The 21,315-nt window shown below is 38.7% G+C and overlaps 1 protein-coding gene across 1 annotated transcript; it reads right to left on the minus strand.

The window, feature by feature from the left end:
* Positions 1–2,270: 2,270 nt before the first annotated feature.
* Positions 2,271–20,498, minus strand: LOC117320789 (WD repeat-containing protein 81-like). The gene is made up of 16 exons (XM_033875276.1): positions 20,456–20,498; positions 20,016–20,067; positions 19,443–19,747; positions 17,337–17,519; positions 16,792–16,909; positions 15,423–15,544; positions 14,271–14,424; positions 13,531–13,601; positions 8,932–9,112; positions 8,138–8,240; positions 7,616–7,746; positions 7,242–7,303; positions 6,204–6,343; positions 5,969–6,068; positions 5,576–5,676; positions 2,271–3,203 (listed from the first exon to the last, which is right to left on the minus strand). Exons 1-16 carry the CDS (start codon positions 20,496–20,498, stop codon positions 3,075–3,077), a joined length of 1,995 nt encoding a protein of 664 aa, XP_033731167.1. The 3' UTR covers positions 2,271–3,074.
* Between the last annotated feature and the right edge of the window lie 817 nt (positions 20,499–21,315).

A 21,315-nucleotide genomic window follows, 5' to 3' on the forward strand; every position in this document is an offset into this window, starting at 1 on the left:
AACCTCAACTCAAGCTCTTTATCTTAATGACTGGTTAGAATTTGATGTATGATGAAGTTTGTTTTATTATTTATTTATTGGAGCTCTTTAAATTAAAATTTGTTATAGATTTGAGTATAAAGAAATGAATTTAACATTCCATTCTGTAATATACTATAATGGCAGACATTAGAGTCTGTAGAAATTAAGTTGTGTGTTAGTGTCTGTAGACATTAAGTTGTGTGTTAGAGTGTGTAGACAATAAGTTGTGTGTTAGTGTCTGTATACATTAAGTTGTGTGTTAGAGTCTGTGACATAAAGTTGTGTGTTAGAATGTGTAGACATTAAGTTGTGTGTTAGTGTCTGTAGACATTAAGTTGTGTGTTAGTGTCTGTAGACATTAAGTTGTGTGTTAGAGTGTGTAGACATTAAGTTGTGAGTTAGAGTCTGTAGACATTAAGTTGTGTGTTAGAGTGTGTAGACATTAAGTTGTGTGTTAGAGTGTGTAGACATTAAGTTGTGTGTTAGAGTCTGTAGACATTAAGTTGTGTGTTAGAGTGTGTAGACATTAAGTTGTGTGTTAGAGTGTGTAGACATTAAGTTGTGTGTTAGAGTGTGTAGACATTAAGTTGTGTGTTAGAGTATGTAGACATTAAGTTGTGTGTTAGAGTCTGTAGACATGAAGTTGTGTGTTAGTGTCTGTGACATTAAGTTGTGTGTTAGAGTCTGTAGACATTAAGTTGTGTGTTAGAGTGTGTAGACATTAAGTTGTGTGTTCGTCTCTGTAGACATTAAGTTGTGTGTTAGAGTGTGTAGACATTAAGTTGTGTGTTAGAGTGTGTAGACATTAAGTTGTGTGTTAGAGTGTGTAGACATTAAGTTGTGTGTTAGAGTGTGTAGACATTAAGCTGTGTGTTAGAGTCTGTAGACATTAAGTTGTGTGTTAGAGTGTGTAGACATTAAGTTTTTGTGTTAGAGTCTGTAGACATTAAGTTGTGTGTTAGTCTGTAGACATTAAGTTGTGTGTTAGAGTCTGTAGACATTAAGTTCTGAGTCTGTAGACATTAAGTTGTGTGTTAGAGTGTGTAGACATTAAGTTGTGTGTTAGAGTCTGTAGACATTAAGTTCTGAGTCTGTAGACATTAAGTTGTGTGTTAGAGTGTGTAGACATTAAGTTGTGTGTTAGAGTGTGTAGACATTAAGTTGTGTGTTAGAGTCTGTAGACATTAGGTTGTGTGTTAGAGTGTGTAGACATTAAGTTCTGTGTTAGTGTCTGTAGACATTAAGTTGTGTGTTAGAGCGTGTAGACATTAAGTTGTGTGTTAGAGTGTGTAGACATTAAGTTGTGTGTTAGAGTCTGTAGACATTAGGTTGTGTGTTAGAGTCTGTAGACATTAAGTTGTGTGTTAGAGTGTGTAGACACTAAGTTGTGTGTTAGAGTGTGTAGACATTAAGTTATGTGTTAGAGTCTGTAGACATTAAGTTGTGTGTTAGAGTCTGTAGACATTAAGTTGTGTGTTAGAGTGTGTAGACATTAAGTTGTGTGTTAGTCTGTAGACATTAAGTTGTGTGTTAGTGTCTGTAGACATTAAGTTGTGTGTTAGAGTGTGTGACATTAAGTTGTGTGTTAGAGTGTGTAGACATTAAGTTGTGTGTTGGAGTCTGTAGACATTAAGTTGTGTGTTAGAGTGTGTAGACATTAAGTTGTGTGTTAGAGTCTGTAGACATTAAGTTGTGTGTTAGAGTGTGTAGACATTAAGTTGTGTGTTAGAGTGTGTAGACATTAAGTTGTGTGTTAGAGTGTGTAGACATTAAGTTGTGTGTTAGAGTGTGTAGACATTAAGTTGTGTGTTAGAGTCTGTAGACATTAAGTTGTGTGTTAGAGTGTGTAGACATTAAGTTGTGTGTTAGAGTGTGTAGACATTAAGTTGTGTGTTGGAGTCTGTAGACATTAAGTTGTGTGTTAGAGTGTGTAGACATTAAGTTGTGTGTTAGAGTGTGTAGACATTAAGTTGTGTGTTAGAGTGTGTAGACATTAAGTTGTGTGTTAGAGTGTGTAGACATTAAGTTGTGTGTTAGAGTGTGTAGACATTAAGTTGTGTGTTAGAGTGTGTAAACATTAAGTTGTGTGTTAGAGTCTGTAGACATTAAGTTGTGTGTTAGAGTCTGTGACATTAAGTTGTGTGTTAGAGTGTGTAGACATTAAGTTGTGTGTTAGAGTGTGTAGACATTAAGTTGTGTGTTAGAGTCTGTCGACATTAAGTTGTATGTTAGAGTCTGTGACATTAAGTTGTGTGTTAGAGTGTGTAGACATTAAGTTGTGTGTTAGAGTGTGTAGACATTAAGTTGTGTGTTAGAGTCTGTAGACATTAAGTTGTGTGTTAGAGTCTGTAGACAATAAGTTGTGTGTTAGAGTCTGTAGACATTAAGTTATGTGTTAGAGTCTGTGACATAAAGTTGTGTGTTAGAGTCTGTAGACATTAAGTTGTGTGTTAGAGTCTGTAGACATTAAGTTGTGAGTTAGAGTGTGTAGACATTAGGTTGTGTGTTAGTGTGTGTAGACATTAGGTTGTGTGTTAGAGTCTGTAGACATTAAGTTGTGTGTTAGAGTGTGTAGATATTAAGTTGTGTGTAAGAGTCTGTAGACATTAAGTTGTGTGTTAGAGTGTGTAGATATTAAGTTGTGTGTTAGAGTCTGTAGACTCCAGACTACACATTGAGTTCTGTGTTAGACTCCAGACTATACATTAAGTCTGTGTTAGACTCCAGACTACACATAAAGTCTGTGTTAGACTCCAGACTATACATTAAGTCTGTGTTAGACTCCAGACTATACATTAAGGTCTGTGTTAAGATTATGTAGACTCCAGACTACACATGAGTTCTGTGTTAGAGTCTGCAGACTGTCAATTAACAAAGAATTATAGATTAGAGTATCTACGTTTCAGACATTTTCAATCCCTAGTCACACAGCTCATGTTTGAAAAAACCCATAAGAGTGTGTTAATGTCAAATGACATGGACACGACCATTGTCAGACAGAATATATGTTTATGTTCAATAAAGCCGAAAAATGCCTCATTATGTAGTCTTGTTCAACACAACAGGCGGACACTACCATTGTCTGCCCCAAGTAATACTGTCCTGTTCATCGGTAGAATGGCCATGCTTGTCAGGACGCCTTTAAAAGTGTCTGCCTTCAGTTTAGTAACAGTGAAGGAAGCCTGCCAAATCAAACAAAAGATAACTGGTTAATGATGTATCTTATACTAAAATTTAAACCTTGAGTATCACAATTTCTTTTAAAACCATAATCACAATTATGTAGACACAAAAGTTCTTCTTAAAGATTGAAATCCTGACATACAATAATTCTGTCTACTGATAGATGTAACGTTGTAGAGAAGTAACAGTATCTACTGTATATGGAGTTAAAATTCAACATATGGAGTTGAAACTTGACATATGGAGTAAAAACTTGACATACAATAATCTTGTTTACTTCTGATCAATGTAATTTTGTACACAAGTAACAGTATTTTCTCTATAGGGAGTTAAAACTTGACATAAAATAATCTTGTCAACTCCTGATAAATGTGACACTGAACACGAGTAACAGTATTTAATCTATAGAGTCTTACCTGGTTCTCTATAGAAGAGTAACAGTATCTACTCTATAGAGTCTTACCCGGTTCTCTATAGACGAGTAACAGTATCTACTCTATAGAGTCTTACCTGGTTCTCTATAGAAGAGTAACAGTATCTATAGGGCCTTACCTGGTTCTCTATAGAAGAGTAACAGTATCTACTCTATAGGGTCTTACCTTGTTCTCTATAGAAGAGTAACAGTATCTACTCTATAGAGCCTTACCTGGTTCTCTATAGAAGAGTAACAGTATCTACTCTATAGAGCCTTACCTGGTTCTCTATAGAAGGGTAACGGTATCTATAGAGTCTTACCTGGTTCTCTATAGAAGAGTAACAGTATCTACTCTATAGAGTCTTACTGGTTCTCTATAGAAGAGTAACAGTATCTACTCTATAGAGTCTTACCTGGTTCTCTATAGAAGAGTAACAGTATCTACTCTATAGAGTCTTACCCAGTTCTCTATAGAAGAGTAACAGTATCTACTCTATAGAGCCTTACCTAGTTCTCTATAGAAGAGTAACAGTATCTACTCTATAGAGCCTTACCTGGTTCTCTATAGAAGAGTAACAGTATCTACTCTATATAGTCTTACCCAGTTCTCTATAGAAGAGTAACAGTATCTATAGGGCCTTACCTGGTTCTCTATAGAAGAGTAACAGTATCTACTCTATAGAGCCTTACCTTGTTCTCTATAGAAGAGTAACAGTATCTACTCTATAGAGTCTTACCTGGTTCTCTATAGAAGAGTAACAGTATCTACTCTATAGAGCCTTACCTGGTTCTCTATAGAAGAGTAACAGTATCTACTCTATAGAGCCTAACCTGGTTCTCTATAGAAGAGTAACAGTATCTACTCTATAGAGCCTTACCTAGTTCTCTATAGAAGAGTAACAGTATCTGCTCTATAGAGCCTTACCTGGTTCTCTATAGAAGAGTAACAGTATCTACTCTATAGAGTCTTACCTGGTTCTCTATAGAAGAGTAACAGTATCTATAGAGCCTTACCTGGTTCTCTATAGAAGAGTAACAGTATCTATAGAGCCTTACCTGGTTCTCTATAGAAGAGTAACAGTATCTACTCTATAGAGTCTTACCTGGTTCTCTATAGAAGAGTAACAGTATCTACTCTATAGTCTTACCTGGTTCTTTATAGAAGAGTAACAGTATCTACCCTATAGAGTCTTACCTGGTTCTCTATAGAAGAGTAACAGTATTTAACCTATATAGTCTTACCTGGTTCTCTATAGAAGAGTAACAGTATCTATAGGGCCTTACCTGGTTCTCTATAGAAGAGTAACAGTATCTACTCTATATAGTCTTACCCAGTTCTCTATAGAAGAGTAGCAATATCTATAGAGTCTTACCTTGTTCTCTATAGAAGAGTAACAGTATCTACTCTATAGAGTCTTACCTGGTTCTCTATAGAAGAGTAACAGTATCTACTCTATAGAGCCTTACCTAGTTCTCTATAGAAGAGTAACAGTATCTACTCTATAGAGCCTTACCTGGTTCTCTATAGAAGAGTAACAGTATCTACTCTATAGAGCTTTACCTAGTTCTCTATAGAAGAGTAACAGTATCTACTCTATAGAGCCTTACCTGGTTCTCTATAGAAGAGTAACAGTATCTACCCTATAGAGCCTTACCTGGTTCTCTATAGAAGAGTAACAGTATCTATATAGTCTTACCTGGTTCTCTATAGAAGAGTAACAGTATCTACCCTATAGAGCCTTACCTGGTTCTCTATAGAAGAGTAACAGTATCTATAGAGACTTACCTGGTTCTCTATAGAAGAGTAACAGTATCTATATAGTCTTACCTGGTTCTCTATAGAAGAGTAACAGTATCTATAGAGCCTTAACTGGTTCTCCATAGAATCCTACCTGGTTCTCTATAGAATCTTACCTGGTTCTCTATAGAAGAGTAACAGTATCTATAAGGCCTTACCTGGTTCTCTATAGAAGCATGGACTCCTATTTTATTACCAGTGGTCCCTGAGATTATCTGGTTTTTGTAGAGAGACATGCAATGGACTGGTTCACTTTGACCTGAAATAAAAAAACATGTTCCATACATATGACCTAAACGCACCTTGTAGACAGATTACACATGGCTTCAATAGAGGTGATATATACCCTCTGAAACAAGAGAGTACAGGAACCCTTCTTTATACTGCCAATAATTTATTCTGAAAATATTCAATTTGGTACTTAAAAATTAGACTTTTAAACACATTTTTTAAAATTGCTGATTCAGAAAGCATGAGTAAGAATTAAAACTAAGGTCTTAGGAGGGCAGTGTTTTACAGTTTTATTGTATAGTCCAGAAGTCCTTGCTTACCCTTGAGACAGGGAAGGTCCTTAGAGTCCTCCGTGTTCCAGATCTTCATGGTCTGGTCAAAAGACGAGGTGAGGAAGGTTGTTTTATTGTACGCCTTCATCTACAGAGAATAATGGAATTCATGAGATACGCAATCGTATACAACAGATGGATGGGGGCACGCATGGATGCACAGACAAAAGTGATTACACCCCATCAGTAAGTTGGGGTCGGGAGTATAAAATGATTTACTGACCTGTAAGATGTCGCCTTCGTGACCTTTCCAGGACTTCATCATTATGCCAGTGCGGAGGTCTATGATGGACAACATTCCTGAGGAGAATCCTACTGACACCCAATGGCTGTCCGGACTGACCGTCACACAACGAATCAAGCCTGTCAGATGAAAGCAGATCACATTTATCTTATACTGAATCATGGAAGTCCTGCTGACCATCACACAAACTGGAGTGATCAACAAGAGGCCCAATGGGCCTGTATCACTCTCCTAGGACTCACTATAATACACTGCCTTTTAGTTAATCAGAAGTTGTTAAATTGTCAGAACAAATTTGACTCCTGTAACCTTTAATTTGGGTCAAGATAATAGCTTTTCGCATTTGTTGAACAATGAACAAGCCAAATACTTGTATCATGATTCAAAGCCATTTCAATTTTGAAGAAGTCGTCTGAATGTTTTTTGACCCATGACCATGAATATAGGATAAAGTCATTTCTTTTTGCAAACTTTGAATTTAGAGCTGAATTCATTTAAATGAAAAAGTTGACACCACAGTGATGACAAACACTTCACAATGGCATAAAATCACTTTCCCCTTTTCAGCAAGGTAAGCAAACAGCAAAACAAATATCAAAAATATCTTATTGTATCAAGGTGATACATATTCAACACAGCAATTCCCATCATCCTAACAAAACATTCCCCCAAAGAATTAGATTTGTACTGCTGAATATCACACAGGGAAACAGGCTTTATGAAACAGAGAAAAGATATTGAACATTGTAAGTCAGACCTGCCCAACACATAAATGAAACAATGTTGAATTGACTATTCATTATGTTGTAACACTTACTTTGTTTTACTATTTCTTCAACTGTGTCATGATCAGTTAATATATAACTTCTTACTTGTATACAACGTACATGAATTATTCTTTGTATAGATTACATAAACAATCGTAACCTTGTAGTTTTAAGGAACTGAATCTGTGACCTTGACCTACGTTACATTGTACAAGACCATATTTCCCACAAGGACCCTGTGTCTAGATACCTGCAGTGCTTGTTGTACACTTGTACTCGTGGGCATAACTGGCTGCTCGCAGGTCTAGGAACCTACACAAACACAAATCAATCAATGTATAAAAACAAATCTTCTAAACCCCTGATACATGTACCATATTGTTACTAATATTTACAATGATAATTTATTTTTTCTTTTACAAATGATATCTCGCTGCTAATGTTTCACCGGCTACTGTTATCAGGAGAGCGACCACATGATTATTGAAAAGTGGAGTCATTTGTGGCAAATGTTTCACCGGCTACTGTTATCAGGAGAGCGATTACATGATTATTGAAAAGTGGAGTCATTTGTGGCAAATGTTTCACCGGCTACTGTTATCAGAAGAGTGATCACATGATTACCTAAGAGTGGAGTCATTCGTGGCAGTGATGATCATTGTGCTTGGCGAGGGACAAGGAATTAGCGCAGTCACAGGGCTGTACCGGGATGATTCAAGGCGGCGGACTATATCTCCCGTAAACGGGTCCCAGATCTAAATCAACCAAAGCCAAAATTAGTTAATGAACCAATTAAATACTGATATCCTGCATTCCAGTTATTGTAAAATTTTCACATATTTATCAACTCAAAAGAACAAACACTATTAAATCTTGTTATCTCAAACCCTGATAACTCAAAAACTCTGCTTAACTCAAAGTAACCATTCAGTTACGACAGTAAAAATTCTATGTAAAATATATCCCATTTCCTCTGGAAGTTTTTTCCTGACCCCAATGACTTTGAGATAATGTGGTTCGACTGAACGTGTTTGAACAATGAAATTTTAAACACCCATCTACATGTATATGTAGCTATAGAGTAACTTCAAAAAGCTAAAAAAAATCATTCAAAAGTTTTTTTTATGTAAGAACTACTTGACTTACATGGACAGTACTATCACAGGAGGCTACAAGTCTCACAGACTCGAGGTAGGCTACAGAAAACACAGACTTCTTATGATGTTGATAGGTCCACTGACATTTGCTTCTGAAACAAATATGTATAATTTTATGAGTTAAAGAAAATATGTTATGTTGAATGACATTGGAAACTTTAAAATAACAATTCATCATACAATATTGTCACATCAATATATTAATAAATTTACACTCTTAAATGTCTGGGTGATGCAAAAATTGAAAGCAATTCCAAAATTTGCCATTGAAGTTGCATAGTGTAGACTTTATATTAGTTGGAAAAAGTAACCAACCTGTGAATATCAGCCAAGAAAACTGAAGTAATTTCTGGTTCTGGTATGAACCAACCCCCACCCATATGTATATCATATTATCCTGCAACTGGCACCGCATTGTTGGAATTACACACACCATTTATATTTTTGCTGTTACGACAGTGACAGGAAAAAAACTGTATTTTAGAATCTTAGCACGTGCGTCAATTCAACTGACCTACTTCCAAGTGAAACAACATTTAAAAGGCAAACATACATTGTATTTGGGACAATGCTGATACTGTTTCATTTAAAAATGCTTATTTTTGATGATTGTTGCATGATAAATAGAATACATGGTCAGTGTCTTAAAATATAAGCTGTATATTTTGCGAGAGTAAGGAAAGGGAAAAGTGGTGAGCTTTGGCGAGACACTGACCCTGTATTCTCTATATATGTTCTACCACAGCTGATAACCATAAAAACAATAAGCCTTTCTACACATACTTGTGGGCACCATCCCCATAGCTCTTTATGGACCAGAGCTTGACCGTTTTGTCCTTGCTGGCAGTGATGAAGGAGTTTTCATTGTCCAGTACGGTCAGTGACCGGATACTACTACTGTGGCCTTCAAATGTTTGTAGCTTGATCTGTTTAAAGTTGAACATAGTGTCCCTCTCACTCAGACCTGCAAACATAAACATGTCACGAGGTTTTACCACAAAATGTCTTTTCTTCAATTTCTTAAATGCTGGACATCAACACTTTGGTTTGGTTTTCTATCAACAGCTAAGGTCATTTAAGGACAGCCTCCAGTGCGAGTGACATGTATGTGTGTTGTGTGTGAGTGCCTATATGTGTTTTGGAAGGCAAACCAGTCGTCCCACTACCAAAATTCTGAGCGCTAAGCAGGAGTAGCAACTACCATTTTTAAAGCCTCTGGTATGTCTCGGCTAGGGGACAGAACCCAAAGCCTTCCTCACAGGGAAGAATGCTCAACTAAAGGCCAAAAGTGAGGTATTGTCAAGGGAGACATTAGGAAGAGGAAATTGTTAAGAAAAAAGAGATGACATAAGATCCCCAATTTAGTCACATCTTAAGATCATGCAATGGGGGCAGCAGGTACAATGTATATGCTCTACCTGCAGGGCAGGGACATCAACATCAGTACGGGAACACTGAGAACATCTCAAGTGCAGAAATATACAACAAGAAATTACTACACACTCAGCATTCAGTAACTGAAGGCAGTCTGTCAAACTTAAACCCATCCAACACCAGCCCCCTCATCCATTTATCCGACACTCCTCAGTCCCCACCTCACCACTAACCTGTAGTATTTTTCCCAGTCCCCACCTCACCACTAACCCGAAGTATTGTACCCAGTCCCCACCTCACCACTAACCTGATGTATTGTACCCAGTCCCCACCTCACCACTAACCTGATGTATTGTACCCAGTCCCCCACCTCACCACTAACCTGAAGTATTGTACCCAGTACCCACCTCACCACTAACCTGATGTATTGTACCCAGTCCCCACCTCACCACTAACCTGATGTATTGTACCCAGTCCCCACCTCACCACTAACCCAAAGTATTGTACCCAGTCCCCACCTCACCACTAACCTGAAGTATTGTACCCAGTCCTCACCTCACCACTAACCTGATGTATTGTACCGAGTCCCCACCTCACCACTAACCTGATGTATTGTACCCAGTCCCCACCTCACCACTAACCTGATGTATTGTACCCAGTCCCCACCTCACCACTAACCTGTAGTATTGTACCCAGTCCCCACCTCACCACTAACCCAAAGTATTGTACCCAGTCCCCACCTCACCACTAACCTGAAGTATTGTACCCAGTCCTCACCTCACCACTAACCTGATGTATTGTACCGAGTCCCCACCTCACCACTAACCTGATGTATTGTACCCAGTCCCCACCTCACCACTAACCTGATGTATTGTACCCAGTCCCCACCTCACCACTAACCTGTAGTATTGTACCCAGTCCCCCACCTCACCACTAACAAGATGTATTGTACCCAGTCCCCACCTCACCACTAACCTGATGTATTGTACCCAGTCCCCACCTCACCACTAACCTGATGTATTGTACCCAGTCCCCACCTCACCACTAACCCGATGTATTGTACCCAGTCCCCACCTTACCACTAACCTGATGTACTGTACCCAGTTCCCACCTCACCACTAACCTGATGTATTGTACCCAGTCCCCACCTCACCACTAACCTGAAGTATTGTACCCAGTCCCCACCTCACCACTAACCTGATGTATTGTACCCAGTCCCCACCTCACCACTAACCTGATGTATTGTACCCAGTCCCCACCTCACCACTAACCTAATGTATTGTACCCAGTCCCCACCTCACCACTAACCTGATGTATTGTACCCAGTCCCCACCTCACCACTAACCTGATGTATTGTACCCAGTCCCCACCTCACCACTAATCTGATGTATTGTACCCAGTCCCCACCTCACCACTAACCCGATGTATTGTACCTAGTCCCCACCTCACCACTAACCTGATGTATTATACCCAGTCCCCACCTCACCACTAACCTGAAGTATTGTACCCAGTCCCCACCTCACCACTAACCTGAAGTATTGTACCCAGTCCCCACCTCACCACTAACCTGATGTATTGTACCCAGTCCCTCACCTCACCACTAACCTGATGTATTGTACCCAGTCCCCACCTCACCACTAACCTGATGTATTGTACCCAGTCCCCACCTCACCACTAACCTGATGTATTGTACCCAGTCCCCACCTCACCACTAACCCGATGTATTGTACCCAGTCCCCACCTTACCACTAACCTGATGTACTGTACCCAGTTCCCACCTCACCACTAACCTGATGTATTGTACCCAGTCCCCACCTCACCACTAACCTGAAGTATTGTACCCAGTCCCCACCTCACCACTAACCTGATGTATTGTACCCAGTCCCCACCTCACCACTAACCTGATGTATTGTACCCAGTCCCCACCTCACCACTAACCTAATGTATTGTACCCAGTCCCCACCTCACCACTAACCTGATGTATTGTACCCAGTCCCCACCTCACCACTAACCTGATGTATTGTACCCAGTCCCCACCTCACCACTAACCTGATGTATTGTACCCAGTCCCCACCTCACCACTAACCCGATGTATTGTACCTAGTCCCCACCTCACCACTAACCTGATGTATTATACCCAGTCCCCACCTCACCACTAACCTGAAGTATTGTACCCAGTCCCCACCTCACCACTAACCTGAAGTATTGTACCCAGTCCCCACCTCACCACTAACCTGATGTATTGTACCCAGTCCCTCACCTCACCACTAACCTGATGTATTGTACCCAGTCCCCACCTCACCACTAACCTGATGTATTGTACCCAGTCCCCACCTCACCACTAACCTGATGTATTGTACCCAGTCCCCACCTCACCACTAACCTGATGTATTGTACCCAGTCCCCCACCTCACCACTAACCTGATGTATTGTACCCAGTCCCCACCTCACCACTAACCTGATGTATTGTACCCAGTCCCCACCTCACCACTAACCTGATGTATTGTACCCAGTCCCCGACTCATCACTAACCTGATGTATTGTACCCAGTCCCCACCTCACCACTAACCCAAAGTATTGTACCCAGTCCCCACCTCACCACTAACCTGATGTATTGTACCCAGTCCCCACCTCACCACTAACCCAATGTATTGTACCCAGTCCCCACCTCACCACTAACCTGAAGTATTGTACCCAGTCCCCACCTCACCACTAACCTGATGTTTTGTACCCAATCCCCACCTCACCACTAACCTGAAGTATTGTACCCAATCCCCACCTCACCACTAACCTGAAGTATTGTACCCAGTCCCCACCTCACCACTAACCTGAAGTATTGTACCCAGTCCCCACCTCACCACTAACCTGATGTATTGTACGCAGTCCCCCACCTCACCACTAACCTGAAGTATTGTACCCAGTCCCCACCTCACCACTAACCTGATGTATTGTACCCAGTCCCCACCTCATCACTAGCCCGATGTATTGTACCCAGTCCCCACCTCACCACTAACCCGATGTATTGTACCCAGTCCCCACCTCACCACTAACCCGATGTATTGTACCCAGTCCCCACCTCACCACTAACCTGAAGTATTGTACCCAGTCCCCACCTCACCACTAACCTGATGTATTGTACCTAGTCCCCACCTCACCACTAACATGATGTATTGTACCCAGTCCCCACCTCACCACTAACCTGAAGTATGTACCCAGTCCCCCACCTCACCACTAACCCAAAGTATTGTACCCAGTCCCCACCTCACCACTAACCTGATGTATTATACCTAGTCCCCACCTCACCACTAACCTGAAGTATTGTACCCAGTCCCCACCTCACCACTAACCTGATGTATTGTACCCAGTCCCCACCTCACCACTAACCCGATGTATTATACCCAGTCCCCACCTCACCACTAACCCGAAGTATTGTACCCAGTCCCCACCTCACCACTAACCTGATGTATTATACCCAGTCCCCACCTCACCACTAACCTGAAGTATTGTACCCAGTCCCCACCTCACCACTAACCCGAAGTATTGTACCCAGTCCCCACCTCACCACTAACCTGATGTATTGTACCCAGTCCCCACCTCACCACTAACCTGATGTATTGTACCCAGTCCCCACCTCACCACTAACCTGATGTATTGTACCCAGTCCCCACCTCACCACTAACCTGATGTATTGTACCCAGTCCCCACCTCACCACTAACCTGATGTATTGTACCCAGTCCCCACCTCACCACTAACCTGATGTATTGTACCCAGTCCCCACCTCACCACTAACCTGATGTATTGTACCCAGTCCCCACCTCACCACTAACCTGAAGTATTGTACCCAGTCCCCACCTCACCACTAACCCGAAGTATTGTACCCAGTCCCCACCTCACCACTAACCTGATGTATTGTACCCCGTCCCAAACCTGAAATTTTAACTTGTCAGTGTGTCCCCTTTACCAGTCTAGTTCCAAACTCTTCCTCAATTTCCAGTGTATCTACTTACCTAGTTCATGTTCCCAGTAAGCGAGCCAGTTCCCCCTCAGATGTCGCCGCTTCTGATGCTCCTTCTGTTCACTGTACAAATATAAATGTCTTCACTTGTAATTTTGTTACTCAACTATATCTTACATATATATATCAAAAAAATATATTTAACATATTTGATTTTTGTGACTTTGAAAGGTTGGTCAAGACATATTCATTTGAAGAAACCCTTCCTCCCCTGTATGCTAGTTTAAATATCATAACACGATGCCCTATAATCATCTAAAATGGTCAAATTTGATAGACTGATTGAAAATATGGGTCACCATTTAAACTTGGAGGTACATGCATTTGATATCAGGAGAGCTCGAAGTAAACATTGCTCAGAGTCCCCCCTTTTACCTGGAGTACAAGGAATTTATTCTACATTTCTACTTCAATAGTCAAAATCTCAACGAAATACCACAATCTTACTGTTTTTTATAGTATTATGGATGTTTTATTTCGTGAAATGTTTAGATCAAAATAATTTAGATAAATGGAACAGAAATATTAAATATTGAATTATTGACATTCTACTTATAAACAGTACATGTATATAATTATTACAATTTACTATCATGTACAAATTTGATCCTAGAACAATAAGACCAATTCCAATGACACAATATAAGTAAATAGCAATTAAATGTAAAGGCATGAATTCAATACAAGCCAATTCATTTTAAATATCAAAGGACAATATGTGAAAACAATTACATCCTGGTTTCATCCGGATCCACCCTGAGTATGCGAGAGTTCCTGTGTATAGGTCCGACCTTGAAAGCGTCTGACCCCTGTGCTGTACTGGAGGTGAGCTGGATCCTGTTGCCTAGCAAAGCTACGTTACTCCCGATTCCCAGGACAGGTGTGGCTAAACATGGGAGACAGAGGCCCAAACTTACTGAAAATGTTACCATTACCATACCTACCATTGATTACTGATAACATTCTACTTGTTAATTACTTTGATTAATTAAGAAAATTCTATGACATCAGGGTATTTAAGTCTCAAGTTAATACCAAATTCTTCCACATATATTTATAAAGAAATTATCTGGATAATATCAAATGAATACGTAGTTATATTCTTTCGTGTGCTTCCATCCAGACGAAAAAGACTGATTAGTTCATATAACTGTTACATGTAGAAGCAGCATTTCTGTTAGCGAAATCTCACACGATACCAGTGCTAGGTTTTTCTATCTTGTCTCTCATCTTTAAGTGACATTTGGCGCAATGTGACATCATAATTAATATGATATATCATATCAAATTATTTTTCTGATATATAACCAGCAAGGCAGGTAATTGGGTGAAATCGAAGAATTTGAAAATTAATGTAATAATTGTTTATATTGGGTTTTTTTCAATTTCCATACAATTTTATTATACCTTTACATTTTTTTCTCTATATAAAAGTAATGTGATAATTTGACTATCAGCCTCGAGAGGATTGCGCATGTGTTTCCAGGACTATCACACCGTGAGACAGTTCGAAAAAACTGTCACACGGCAAACTGTCACCCCCCTGCTGTAACGTCGTCAGAACGTTTGAAAGACACAACGACATGCAAGCGCTTAATTGACACAGATTGTGTGTTTGTTGCAAACGGTAGCCTAACATTTCTTTCTGGATGATGAAGCTGTAAATGATCTTCGATAGCAAATAACTACTTTTATATAGAGAAAACGTAGAGGTATAATAAAACAGTTATCAAATGGGGTAATTTGGGCAAAAGTTATTGCTCTCATACCCATTTGATAACTGTATAATGTAAAAGAATAAGAATATTTTGCCTGAAACAAGATTGTTTGACAGAATCACAGAAAATCCCTGTTAAAGGACAATAATTGTATGATATGGCCTACCTTCATGTACAGGGGACGGTGGTTCAGAGTCGCTACTCTGGGTGGGACTGAGTTCCCCATCATACTGGGAGCAGAGCTGTCTGATCATGTCATCATTAGGTAAGCAATGCTCCATGTAGATACTGTAACATAGGCAATACACTATACCAGGTACTTACTAATGAGATATGTAGATACTGTAACATAGGCAATACACTATACCAGGTACTTACTAATGAGATATGTAAATACTGTAACATAGGCCATACACTGTACCAGGTACTTACTAATGAGATATGTAGATACTGTAACAAAGGCCATACACTGTACCAGGTACTTACTAATGAGATATGTAAATACTGTAACATAGGCCATACACTGTACCAGGTACTTACTAATGAGATATGTAGATACTGTAACAAAGGCCATACACTGTACCAGGTACTTACTAATGATACATGTAGATACTGTAACAAAGGCCATACACTGTACCAGGTACTTACTAATGATACATGTAGATACTGTAACAAAGGCCATACACTGTACCAGGTACTTACTAATGAGATCTGTAGATACTGTATCATAGGCCATATACTGTACCTACTTTAACATAGGTAATATACTGTACCAGGTACTTACTAATGAGATATGTAGATACTGTAACATAGGTAATACACTGTACCAGGTACTTACTAATGAGATATGTAGATACTGTAACATAGGTAATACACTGTACCAGGTACTTACTAATGAGATATGTATATACTGTAACAAAGGCAATATACTATACCTGGTACTTACTAATGAGATATGTAGATACTGTAACATAGGTAATATACTATACCTGGTACTTACTAATGAGACATGTATATACTGTAACATAGGCAATATACTATACCAGGTACATGTACTTACTAATGAGATATGTAGATACTGTAACATAGGCAATACACTATACCAGGTACTTACTAATGAGATATGTAAATACTGTAACATAGGCAATACACTATACCGGGTACTTACAAATGAGTCAATTAACTTTAAAAAATTAAAATTAATTTTAAATACAAATTATAAAAAGTACTTTTTTCATTACCAGTGACACTAATTATTTCCCACAGTTGATAATCAGAAACATGGGATTTGCCTAACTTTATCAATTTAATATCATACAATGGCACTCGGCATCAGATGATCATGGTTATCTCTGCTACATTAATCATCATTGGGTGAAATTACACAACATCACAGAACAAGTGTGTAATACAATGTTTTATCACTGTCGCAGACTGGAGTTCAATGTTAAATGGAATAACACATGATCAGATGTAGAGTAGACCAATCAGCATCTGATACAAAACTGACAATGTAATAATAACCAATATCATACCTGCCAAATATACGACAGAAGGGTATGTAGGATGCCATGGCTAGTTCAGGGGAGAAAACTTCAACCAGGTCCTGTAATGTTTTTTCTTTGTCTTTTGTGCCATACTCTGGGGAATCTTCTAAATAACACAAGAAAAATGGAAAATATGAAAAGAGGTGTCTTTGTAAGATAATATATCACATAAATGTATTAAAATTTACATAACTATACTGTATATATCATTTTCCGTGGTCCATTTTCCTCATCACTGGTATCAAATACCTAATATACCAGAGTAGAAAAGAGTTTTCATTCTGTACCTACAAAACAAAACTATTTGGCTTTGTTGGATTTTTTAAAGGTAATGATTCAAAATAGTGCTGTGTAAATTCATTTCTACATCAGCAAGAGTCCAGGATAGTGAATAGTTACATTTATTTAATGATCACACTTTTTACAAAACAGTACCAGGGGGAATTTTAGAAATTCAAAATAAAATTTTTTAAGGACATTAATGAACAATATATAAGTATTATTATTATCAAATCAGTTTAAGCAATATTTACCTCGGTCATCATATGGTGTGACTGTGAGACTATACACAGATTTTCTCGAGGATTGCCAACCCCCCGGGCTGAGTCCCGAGCTGGGGGAGGGGATGAAGTTGCCAAGGGAGACTGGTGTGCCAATAGTGTACTCGTTTGTACTGCCATCAATCTTTATATTACAGTACGAGTCATCTGTTGATGCTGAAAGGAAAGATTTGTTGATCTGAGCTGTAGACAATCATTATATACAGTCAAACCTGTCTATAGCGGTCACTCACAGGAACTGAGACAAGAGATCCCAGAGGGATCTTGGCGCCCACCATTGAATGATCTTCATAGGTTCCATGTCGGATTGATCTTTTCTCTACTTTTCCCTTCATTTTACTAATCTGTGCAAATTGAGACATCCCTCCAGTACTTTTCAAACAAGGGAATCCAAGCTATATAAGAAATTTGAGATTTAACGATAATGGCTGTTTGTTTGCCAGGTTGTTTTCAGGACAGACTGGTCCAAAAATGCAATACAAGGGACCAAGGGGAACCTACTTATGAAATTTGAGAAAGATCCCTTCAGTACTTTCTCAGAAATAGTGATAACAAACTTAAATTGTCAAAATCCAAGATGGCTGCCTGTCAGCCATGTTGTTTTCTGATTGGTCTCAAAACGCAATATGCATAACTAGGCACCAAGGGGAACCTACATATGAAATTTGAGAAAGATCCCTTCTGTACTTTCAGAGAAATAGCGATAACAATCTTCAATTGTCAAAATCCAAGATGGCTGCCTGTCGGCCATGTTGTTTTCCGATTGGTTTCAAAATGCAATATACATAACTAGGCACCAAGTGGAACCTAAATATGAAATTTGAGAGAGATCCCTTCAGTACTTTCTGAGAAATAGCGATAACAAACTTCAATTGTCAAAATCCAAGATGGCTGCCTGTCGGCCATGTTGTTTTTTGATTGGTCTCAAAATGCAATATGCATAACTAGGCACCAAGAGGAACCTACATATGAAATTTGAGAAAGATCCCTTCATTATTTTCTGAGAAATAGCGATAACAAACTTCAATTGTCAAAATCCAAGATGGCTGCCTGTCGGCCATGTTGTTTTCCGATTTGTCTCAAAATGCAATATGCATAACTAGGCACCAAGGGGAACCTACATATGAAATTTGAGAAAGATCCCTTCAGTACTTTCTGAGAAATAGCGATAACAAACTTCAATTGTCAAAATCCAAGATGGCTGCCTGTCGGCCATGTTGTTTTCCGATTGGTCTCAAAATGCAATATGCATAACTAGGCACCAAGGGGAACCTACATATGAAATTTGAGAAAGATCCCTTCAGTACTTTCTGAGGATTAGCGATAACAAGAATTGTTTACGGATGGACGGAGGGACGGACGGAGGGACGGAGGGACGGACGACGGACCACGGACGCAGGGCGATTTGAATAGCCCACCATCTGATGATGGTGGGCTAAAAATTGACCTTTATATAGAAGTTCATATAAAATGAACGGCAATACAAAGGGATGCAAAACATGTGTCCTTAAAAGACAGGGTTTTTTGTTATATACATGTCCTTTATAGACAGTTTTTTTTCATATACAGGTGTCTATTGAATACTTTTCCTTATAAACAGGGATCCTTAATAGACAGTTTTTTCTTATATACAGGTGTCATTTATAAACAAGTTTTTTCTTATATACAGGTGTCCTTTATAGACAGGTTTTTGTTACATACAAATGGCCTTTAGGACAAATTGAATTGAACAGCAAACATTGCGATAAAAAATAATGATGATTATAAACATTCTTGACTCTATCTAATATATTATCATTAAGACACACAGAGTTACATTTTTGCCAGAGATTGCCCAAAAATCTATTTTACTGGAGTAGTGAAACTCTTTTTAAACCCATTCATAAGTTTTTCTTCCAAAATGATTCAGTGACAAATGACAAATTTAAATTTCAAAGTCCTGACCAGGAATAATATCATCAATATATATTGTATACTTAAAAGTTGTATAAACGTTACCTGTAGCTGGTTTAATAGTAGACTATTCTAATGTAATGTTATTATCCATGAATTGTCATGTTTAAGTCATTCTTTACCTACCCTGAGATTTGATTGGTCGAGCTTGGTCCACAGCCTCTTGCTGTGCTGCTACCTGAGTCAGTTGCTGCTGGTTACCATGAACTTGCGTAAAGCAGGAAAAAAACTCAACCAGGATTTTATTCATGTGATTCCTCGTCATTTCAAAACCTACACGTAAACCGATGATGAAGACCACGTCTATGAATTTGTGGCAGACCAACGTTCGTACCGAGCTTCCACCAGGGAAATTATGAGATGTTGAAGATATGAGCTTAATCACAGGTGACAGGGTATCCCTGATAATCGTATCCTGAAATAGAAAATGTCTAATGTTCAGAACACATGTATTCAGTTTTAACATCTGATGGTATACATAATAATGAAGATATTTTAACCATGCTAAACTCTGTTCATTGTAGACTTATCATCTTTACTGGAAAACAGTGACTTTTCTTACCTATAAAACATAGACTTATCATCTTACCTGTAAAACAGAGACTTATTATCTTACCTGTAAAACAGTGACTTATTATCTTACCTGTAAAACAGTGACTTATATATCTTACCTGTAAAACAGTGACTTATATATCTTACCTGTAAAACAGTGACTTATCTAACCTGTAAAACAGTGACTTATATATCTTACCTGTAAAACAGTGACTTATATATCTTACCTGTAAAACAGTGACTTATCTAACCTGTAAAACAGTGACTTATCTTACCTGTAAAACAGTGACTTATCTTACCTGTAAAACAGTGACTTATCTAACCTGTAAAACAGTGACTTATCTTACCTGTAAAACAGTGACTTATCTTACCTGTAAAACAGTGACTTATCTTACCTGTAAAACAGTGACTTATCTTACCTGTAAAACAGTGACTTATCTTACCTGTAAAACAGAGACTTTTTTTTGTAACTTTTTTATTTTCCAGATACATTCAATATGTATACATGTATCATTATAATAATATCTTTCTCACTCTGATCAACTTCAATTCTCACCTTCATCATCATCATCATGTCCAATTCTCACCTTCATCCATCATCATCATCATCATCATCATCATGATGTCCATTCTCACCTTCATCCATCATCATCATCATCATGTCTATTCTCACCTTCATCCATCATCATCATCATCATGTCAAATTCTCACATTCATCCATCATCATCATCACCATCAGTAAATCATCTTCATAAATCAACTATCATTCATCATCATCATCATCATCATCAATAAATTATCTTCATAAATCAATCACCATTCATCATCATCATCATCATCATCTTCATCTTCATCCTCATCATCAATAAATCATCAACATCATCTTTATAAGTATAAGTCATCATTTTCATTAATCAACTATCAGTCATTGATTCAGCATCATCCATCTGTTATTCATTCCCATCACACCCATCAATTACTCATTAACATCATCACCACCACATCATTAGAAATAATCAGTATCATTTACAGGTATCAATATTTGTTGTATTGATTAATTAATGAAGATACTAAACATATTTATAACAGTAAGTTGATTTGTATCTTTTTTTTTTAACTGATCATCAGTTAAAAAACACATACATCCTTCCTTACATGCAAACACACACTGTCATTCACTTAACACATCCGCACACGCACGCAGGCACACAGAGAGAGAGAGAGAGAGAGAGAGAGAGAGAGAGAGAGAGAGAGAGAGAGAGAGAGATGGGACGGAGAGAGGGGAGAGAGCAGAGGAGAGAGAGACGAGAGAGAGAGGGGGGGGAGAGAGAGTGAGAGAGATAGAGGAGAGAGGAGGAAGCGAGAAGGGAGAGGAGGAGAGAGGAGAGAGGGGGGGGGGGGGGGGGGGGAGAGAGCGGGGGAGAGAGAGAGATTCTGTGTCATTAAA

This window comes from Pecten maximus, unplaced genomic scaffold, assembly GCF_902652985.1.
Source record: "Pecten maximus unplaced genomic scaffold, xPecMax1.1, whole genome shotgun sequence".
Classification (NCBI taxonomy): Eukaryota; Metazoa; Mollusca; class Bivalvia; order Pectinida; family Pectinidae; genus Pecten; species Pecten maximus.